General features: G+C 25.1%; 1 protein-coding gene across 1 annotated transcript; it reads right to left on the bottom strand.

The window, feature by feature from the left end:
* Nucleotides 1-5,850: 5,850 nt before the first annotated feature.
* LOC113389773 lies at nucleotides 5,851-8,718 on the bottom strand. The gene is made up of 3 exons (XM_026626781.1): nucleotides 8,616-8,718; nucleotides 6,321-6,484; nucleotides 5,851-5,991 (listed from the first exon to the last, which is right to left on the bottom strand). Exons 1-3 carry the CDS (start codon nucleotides 8,716-8,718, stop codon nucleotides 5,851-5,853), a joined length of 408 nt encoding a protein of 135 aa, XP_026482566.1.
* Between the last annotated feature and the right edge of the window lie 390 nt (nucleotides 8,719-9,108).

Here is a 9,108-nt window from a genome sequence, read left to right as displayed (position 1 = left end):
AAAAAGTTGGAAAAATGATGTAAATATTATACTTATACATTTGTTGCGCGTAGTTGTTCGAATATAACTTTTTTCCAGAAAAATCTAGAAAATTTTTGTCTAAGGACGATAAATTCTAGATGAAATTTTCTATATATTTTGTTAATATTATATTTTTGTATATAGCTTTACAGATTAACTAAAAGTCCTAGAACTTGAACAAAATTCAACTAGATCGCAAACAAGTAGTTGATGATGCTTCAAGATTCCAACTGGACATATTGTTTGGTTTTGCCTATATAACTTTTTTCGGGATTAAGATAGATAATTTATGTCTTAGGACTTTAAAATCTAGATAACATTTTCTAAATAATTGGTTAAGACTATATTTTTCGATAAAACTCTGGAAATAAACTACAAGCCTCAGAATATGGGCAAAATGTATCCAGATTTTTCCACCAAAAAGCTGTGTCAAAGTTGAAGATTTAAACAGCACATTTTTTTTGGTTTATCAAATGTAACTTATTTCTGCATCAAGATAGATAATTTTGGTCTGAAGATAAAATCTCGGTAAAATTTCCAAAAAGTTTTATTAACATTATATTTTTGTATATAGCTTTGAAAAAAAATTACAAGCCCGAGAACATGCACGAAATATAAATCCATCTTTTTACCAGAAGACTTCAGGTTTGAGCAGCACTTTTTTTGTTTTTGATAATGTAACTTTTTTTGGATCAAGATAGAGTATTTTGGTCTTAGGACAACAAAATCTATATAAAATTTTCTAAAACTCCTAATACATAGTATATTGTCAAATATGAAATATATGCTCAAAACTTCAAATAAACTTGTACAGCAATAAATTTTGTTTTTTTAGTCTGATTTGATACTTTTAAACATTTTCTTAAAAACGAGTAAATTGATAATAAAATTCTCAAAAAATACTGCAGATACTTTTCACATTTTTTAAATAATTTGTGATTTGGGATTTGACATTTTTTTAATTTCTTCGAACTGAGAATTAGATTTTTATATTACTAAACCAATTTTTTACAATTTGTTCTACCATTATAGTTTGTGTTATTTTTATAAAGTGCAATAAATCTATTATAAATCTTTCAACAAATGATTTATAACGTTATAAATAATTTTATGTAGTGTTATAAATAATTTATATAACAATTATTTGTTTTTTGTGCGGTTTTATATAACAAAAAGCTATTCAACTATTTTGTCGAGTCACTTCATAGAAGATTTTATTATTATTTAATAGTTCAAAAGTTCAATACACTATAATTTGTTTATTGTTGTTTAAATATATTGTTTATAAATAAATAAACGTGTAAAAATTATATGGTAAGATATAAAATTGTTTATAAACTGATATGGTTATAAGATTTTGTTTTAAATACTAATTTTACAACATTTTGCACTTTTTAACACAATTTTTGAGACAATTTTTTCAAGGGTTATTTAGCTATATATTTTTTATTTAAGTATTATATATATAATTATTTTTCTTAATTTTTGTAAAAGTTTTTAGAAAGAAAGTTGAAGTTCTTCAAGCAAATAATTACTAATTAAATCGAAATGAAAATTAAATTAATGAACTATGAAATTTGTACTAATTTTGCAATTATTAATAATTATTTTTAGCTTTCACTAAATTAGTAAATAATTAAATTGTACATAGAAAATGATATGGGAAATTACTTTTACACAAAATCTATGGAAAAAAATATTTTTTTACAAATCTTTAGAATAAAATTTTAATGCAAACGTAAGAACTTTTGCAATAAATTAAACATTTTCCGGAAAAAAATTTTAGATATAAAAATGTAAAAAATTTTAAAATTTATTTGAAAGTTTAATTTTAAAAAAATGGAACTCAATTAAGGACACATTAATGAATAAAATATTCATAAAAAAATATTTTAATACAAACAATTATATCGTAAAAGTATATTTGAAGAATAAAAATTTATTTATAAATTTAAAATTAATTCGTAAATTATTGTCTCTTTTATAGAAGCTTCTTACAATATTTGTCCACTAATTTTTATCAAGTTCAATTAATAATATATTCATTATTTGACCAATATACCACAACCAAAAAAAAATTTAAATTTGCTAAAAAACAAGTTTTTCACGGAAAGTTTTGTAACTTTGTCACAATTTTAAATCAGAAAAACAAGTTTAGATTCTGTATAAGTCTATAATAATTTACGTGGGTTTTAGATATATTTATACAGATTTATATATATATATATATATATATATAAATTTCTAAGTCTATGTAAAGATTTGCAAGAGGAATTAATCTTCTTTCTTGAACAGGAACAACTTTCTCATAACGGGTACAGAAATTAGTTTATTAAGTTTATTTGACCTAATGTCGATTTATATTAAAAAAAACTTGATATATAATATTATAATAATTTTTAATACATAATATATTGTATATTATGCAAATTTGCTAACATATAAACTTAAGCCAATTTGTAAAAAAATTGTTAAAAAATTAAGAAGTTTTAGCATAAAGAACAAAAATTGTTCAGGGCTTTATTACAATTATGCATTTTTTGTAACTTTTAAAATATTTATCTAATTTAAATTGAATATTAGAAGAAAATACTTAGAATTAAATTGTTATTTTTGTCTAATAATATATCACCCTAAAGCAATTCGGTATCCTTTAAAATTGTGATTGAAATCAAATTATTTCAAGTCGCCAATGCATGTTAGTGAACTTACTAGTTTTTGCATTTATGCATTATATCTCTTGTAACTTTTAAATTATTCATCTAATTTAAATTGAATATTAGAAGAAAGTATTCAGAAAAAAATTGTTTTTAATTTTGTCTAATAATATAGCATCCTAAAGCAATTCGGTGTGCTTTAAAATTGAGATTAAAAACCTGCAATAAATTTAAGTCGTGCAATTTATTAATGAGATATAGGCCACTGCAAAATACTCATCAGAAAGACTAGAAATTCCGAATTCTGGACCTTATAACTTGTTTTTCTGGCTATATATGCAAAAATAGTCTTAAATAAAAGTTTTAGCAAATTTTATATACGTTTTTTCACCTTTAGACCAAAACAATCGAAATTGATCCAGTAAAAAGTTATAATAGAAAAACTGCAAAAATTTAGTTTACATAAGTGATTTTTTTTTTCTATGTATAAAATATGTTAAGTAAATCTTCTACTAGCTCTTTCATTATATTATTTATGTTTCCTCTGCATTCTGAATGCATTAATGTTAATGGCTTTAAAAAAAAGTGCATACAAGAGGACTTTTGTTGTTATTGTTATTGTTGTTTTTGTCGTGAAATTGCTAATAAAACAGCGTGAGAATCGACACAGAAACTGTTTTATAAATTACTTAAAAATTTGCAAGGAAATTTACAAATTTAGTTCAAGAACTTTACGGATTTATATACTCATAATGAGGCAATTCGTAAATTTATGTTGCCAGAAACAATTTGGTTAAAATAATATTTTTGGGGGCTTTTTTTTAAGTATATCGAGTTGTTGTAGGACATTTTGTTATTAGAGAAATTTATAGAGTGTTCAATTGTGAACAAATTTGTCTCAGACATTATTTATATTAATCAAATGATTTGAGATTTACGAATGATTTAAGCTAGTGATGCGCTTGAATTAATTTATCCGAGTATTAATTTTATAATGTATTTTGTGCTGCTATTTTAGAGTATACTGAGTTGCTTTAGAGTATTGTAGTATTAGAAAATATTATTGATAATTTAATTCTAAACAAATTTGCGGAATATGTTAGGTATATACAATCAATCGTTTACACAAGATATGGTAAATATTGCACCCACAATTTGTAAAATGTTTATCCAAACTTTGCCGCCTTATAACTAGTACACCGGGCTCAAATTTTATTACCCAAAATCGCGAAATATTTGTTCCGTACACTAATTTCAATAAATATTTAACATTTAATCATAAATCTTCTATATTTATTTAAGAATTTCACATAATTTCACGTCTCTCCGGTCTGATAATTTTAACTGTAGTATTTTATATCGTGTTCGAGTTCAAGAAGATCTAAGTTTCACTTGTTCGTGTCTATAATTATATTTTCTACTAAATAATATAATAATAAAATAATAATAGAACTATATCAGGTCAAATTCAACTGTAGTTGACAATATGGGAATAAATAATAAAGGCTTTTGTAAAGAAAACTCTTGAGTCTGAAAAATTCAAGACACGCTATGGGAATTAGATTCTGTTTTCTTTTATGAGAAAAAATTGTCATATAAAAAAGTGTTTTATGATGAATAAAATATGCATTATTTTATTTTTATGATCAATGATTCTGAATACATTTATTCAAATCGAATAGTACAATATACTGAAATAAAAAAGTCTATTTTATAATTTTATTAATTTTATATTAATCATTATTTTTGAACTTGTAATTCACTTTCAGTACTATATATGGAAAAATTGTCATTAATAAAAGTTTTAAATAATTTTGTCTAGATTTTATTCCTCTAAGACCAAAATATTCTATTTTTATCCATCAAAAAGTTATGATTTAAAAACCAAAAAAAATTACTGTGAAACTCGAACTCGTACAAGAATACAAAAAAATTTAAAAACAAAATCTAAGCTTGAAGGCAAGTTTAAAGTATACAGAGTTGCTCTAGAACTACAATATATTAGACAATGTTAAAGATTATTCAATTTTAAACAAATTTGCCATATATTACATTAATATTTAGCAAACAGTTCAAAAGTTACAAATTATAAGCAAATAAAAGCATGACAATTCACGTACTTGCACTAGAAACATTGTTCCACAAAGTCTGTATTCAATTGTAATTTTAGAGTATATCAAATTGCTCTAGGAATTTATAATATTGGACAATATTATAGATTGTTTAATTTGAAACAAATTTGCAAAATACTGTATTTATATAAAACAAATCGTTCAAAAGTTACAAGAGCTACAATAAACACTTGCACCAAAAAGTTGCGCAATGTAAATATGACTAGGAGTTGATATTACATGTTCAAATGTAATTTTTAAGTATACCAAGTTGCTGAAGGGAATATTAGACAATATTATAGATTATTCAATTTTAAACAAATTTGCCATATATTAAATTAATATTAAACGAACAGTTCAAAAGTTATAAAATATATAGTAAATCAATGCATGCCAATTCACGTACTTGCACTAGAAACATTGTTCCACTATGTATATTTGAATTAAGTCTGTATTCAATTGCAATTTTAAAGTATACCGAGTTGTTGTAGGGCATTATAATATTAGACAATATCATAGATAATTTAATTTTAAATAGATTTGTTTAAAATAGATTGCATCTACTTTAGACAAACGGTTTGAAAGTTATAAAAGACTAGCAAACCCGACGAACTCCGTTTCGCCACCCAGATGGTTTCGTGAGAAAGATGAAGAAATTTTTTGTTTGTTTTATATTTGAAAAGGAAAAATTTGATTTTATTACACAACGGTAATGAATTCATTTCGATTACAAAAATGAAGTGTTTTTTAGTTGAACTTCTCTAAGTAAATGAAAGTGAATCCGCAAATTATCCGTTTCATTGAAGTGCTCTTTGGTAAACTACATTTTTTGTTTTTTGGTCTGACGTTAACACAAACAAAGCGGATGGTTTTCCAAGTCGTGAACAGACAACGTATAACTGCCCATGTGAAAAACAATGATTTTCTAAATAATCTGCAAATTTGTATCGTCACCTTTTCTAGACAAAAACAAACCGAAGGATGATCAATCCAAATTTTATTATTATTTATCAAAAATAAATACTTAAATTTGCAAATAAATAAATTAATTTAATCTTCAACTAATGGTCCAAATATGGAACTGGTTCCAAATGAACTGGTTCGTCTTTTAACCACAAAGGTTCACTCCTAGAATGGTAAACCAGAGGAACTGCTGCTGGTGCAGGAGCTGGGTGGGCGAATGGTAGAGTTTTAGCAATTACCTAAAAAAAAATAATAAACCAGATAATAAAATATGAAACTAGATAAAATTTACAACATTTCGTAGAGAACACTTTTATACACTCCGATATAAAAGTTTGGAATAAAACGACTTTGAATTCGATATTACATTCTTTAGCAATAAATATAGAAAATTCGGATCATTTTTTTTGGGTTTTTGTCAAATGACTCAAAAATTCTATATGAAACCATCTCTTTTCAGTTAGACAGGGTGAAACTAGATAAAATTTACAACATTTCCTATAAAACACTTTTATACCCTCCGATATAAAAGTTTTGAATAAAACGACTTCGAATTCTTATTTTTTACCTGTGATAATCCTAAAATCAGTAACAGCACACCGATTCCCAAACCTTTCATCGACATGACTGTCAGCGTTGCCAAAAGTGTGGTCGTGACACCGACCACGAAAGCTGCTGGAATTATGGCAAAACTTACACGTTTTAGGAAGTGGTGGCCAAAAGTTCTACTTTCTAGAAAAAAAAACAAAAAAAATTAATTATTAAACTCAAAAAATATGAAGTTGATCTGAGAATTTGATTGGTTGATAAATTGGATTTTGATTTTGTGATTTTGGAGACGATAAAGTCAATAATAGGGCATATGTTGTTTTTAAAGTTCTTTATATCAATTGGTAGGTAATTTCATCTAGATTCTTTAGGCTAAGATAGTTTTTTCTGGTTTTGTTTTGCAAAAAATTGCACAAATAAAATTAAACGCAGCACTCTTTACCAAAGCTATGAGCAACACAGTGGATTTTTTGTCAGATTTGAAATATTTTTAGGATTTTTACAAAAAAATCTTAGATAAACGTGATTGGTGTCATTTAATAGATAGTTCTTTCTAGATTTTTTTGGTATTTAGTAAAAAATCTTAATATTTTAATTTAGTAAATTAATACTTTTCTTAAGCGACTTCGGCAATCGTTCAGCAAAATTAATACCGGAATTCAAACATTAATTTCTTTTGAAATATTTATTGTGAAAATCCCAAATTCAAGCAAGTGATACCTAATATGATTCTTTAAATATTAAAAATATTAAGCATATTAAATTCGTCAATTTCATTAGGGTTTAAATAATATTCTTAAGCAATGCCCTGACGATTGACTCGAGCAAAATTGATACCGGATTTTAAAAAATTCTTTCTTCTCAAATATTTGTTGTACATGGCCCAAATTTAAATATTTATTACCTAAGATACTTCTTCAAATATTAAAAATATAAAACATTTAAAATTTTACACAAGTTTTACACAAATCCTGCATATTTTATTGACTTGAACACAATTGATTTGGGATTTAGAAAATTTATTACAAGCCAAATATTTATTATAAAAGTCCAAAATTTGGATATGTTATACCTAAAACACTTGTTTAAATATTAAAAATATTAAATATTTAAAATTTGTCAAATTTATACATTTATGAGCAATTTTCCTAGGCAACCTCTGAAAACGTTCTATTGACTCGAGTAAAATTTTAACATTCATTTTTCTCTTAAAATTGATACCAAATTTTGAAAATTTATTTCTCGCAAAATATTCATTGCAAAAGCCCAAAATTTGGATAGGTTATACCTAGGACACTATTTTGAATATTAAAAATATTACACATATTAAATTTGTCAAATTTATAAATTTATAGAAGATTTTCTTACGCGAATCCTGCAATTATTCTATTGACTTGAACAAAATTGATTAGGGATTTAGAAAATTCATAATGAGCCAAATATTTATTATAAAAGCCCAAAATTTGGATATGTCATACCTAGGGCACTTGTTTAAATATTAAAAATATTAAACATTTAAAATTTGCCAAATTCATAAATTTATAGACGATTTTCTTACGCGAATCCTGCAATTATTCTATTGACTTGAACAAAATTGATTTGGAATTTAGAAAATTAATTACAAGCCAAATATTTATTATAAAAGCTCAAAATTTGGATATGTTATACCTAGGACACTATTTTAAATACTAAAAATATGAAACATTTAAAATTTGTCAAATTTATAAATTTATAGACGATTTTCTTACGCGAATCCTGCAATTATTCTGTTGACTTGAACAAAATTGATTTGGGGTTCAGGAAATTCATTACAAGCCAAATATTTATTATAAAAGCCCAAAATTTGGATATGTTATAACTAGGACTCTATTTTATATATTAAAAATATTAAGCATTTAAAATTTGTCAAATTCATAAATTTATGAGCAATTTTCTTAAGCAACGTTCTATGGACTCGAGTAAAATTTTTAACATTCAGTTCTTTCTCAAAATTGATGCCAGATTTTAAAAATTCATTTCTCGCAAAATATTTATTGCAAAAGCTCAAAATTTGGATATGTTGTACCTAAAACACTTGTTTAAATATTAAAAATATTAAACATATTAAATTTATCAAGATGTTAAATTTATGTACAATTTTCGTAAGACGAGTACTTCAACAAACTATACAAACAAAAAAGTGCACGCCTTTACAAAACTATTCATAATTTCAAATCCGTAACAAAAACCTATAATAAATTATATACGCAAAAAAAGTTTAAACCTCAAACTACAACCCCTAGTACTAAATTTTCATTTCCATCCCTTATCTCACCTGAAACATCAGTTTTTCCTTCAGGAACAGCAGCACTCCATCCATTCTGCACCAAAACACTAAAAACCACCAAAAAGACCACCAAAAATTTAGCACCAGCCATAATAGCAACCAACAAATTTAACCAACACTTCAATTAATAAATTTGTCAATAATTTTATCAATTATTGATCGTCAATTCACTTCAAAGGATCTTTTAACAATGTCAATTTTTCGACCAGCAACTCCGTTCATATACCGAATGATTTGACTACAAATAAGGATCGGACGTGCCTTGGATTCTAATTGGATTTAAATTAAATTCTTATTGGATTCGTGGATGTTTGGACGAGTGAAATTTATTTTTGGTGGCCCAGATTTTTGAAAAATTGTCTGGCGCATTCCGAAAAATATTCTACAAATTATAAAACGTAGTACGTGTGAAAAAAAGTCGAGTGTGAACTGAAATCTATCTATCTACATTTTTTCAGTTGCTTAGGAAAATTATTTATAA

Source organism: Ctenocephalides felis, unplaced genomic scaffold (genome assembly GCF_003426905.1).
Source record: "Ctenocephalides felis isolate EL2017-DRISC unplaced genomic scaffold, ASM342690v1 CF-g0.4_SCAFFOLD_03573, whole genome shotgun sequence".
In the NCBI taxonomy this organism is placed as follows: Eukaryota; Metazoa; Arthropoda; class Insecta; order Siphonaptera; family Pulicidae; genus Ctenocephalides; species Ctenocephalides felis.
The sequence above is the reverse complement of the archived record's forward strand: the minus strand, read 5'-3'. Positions and strand labels throughout refer to the sequence as shown.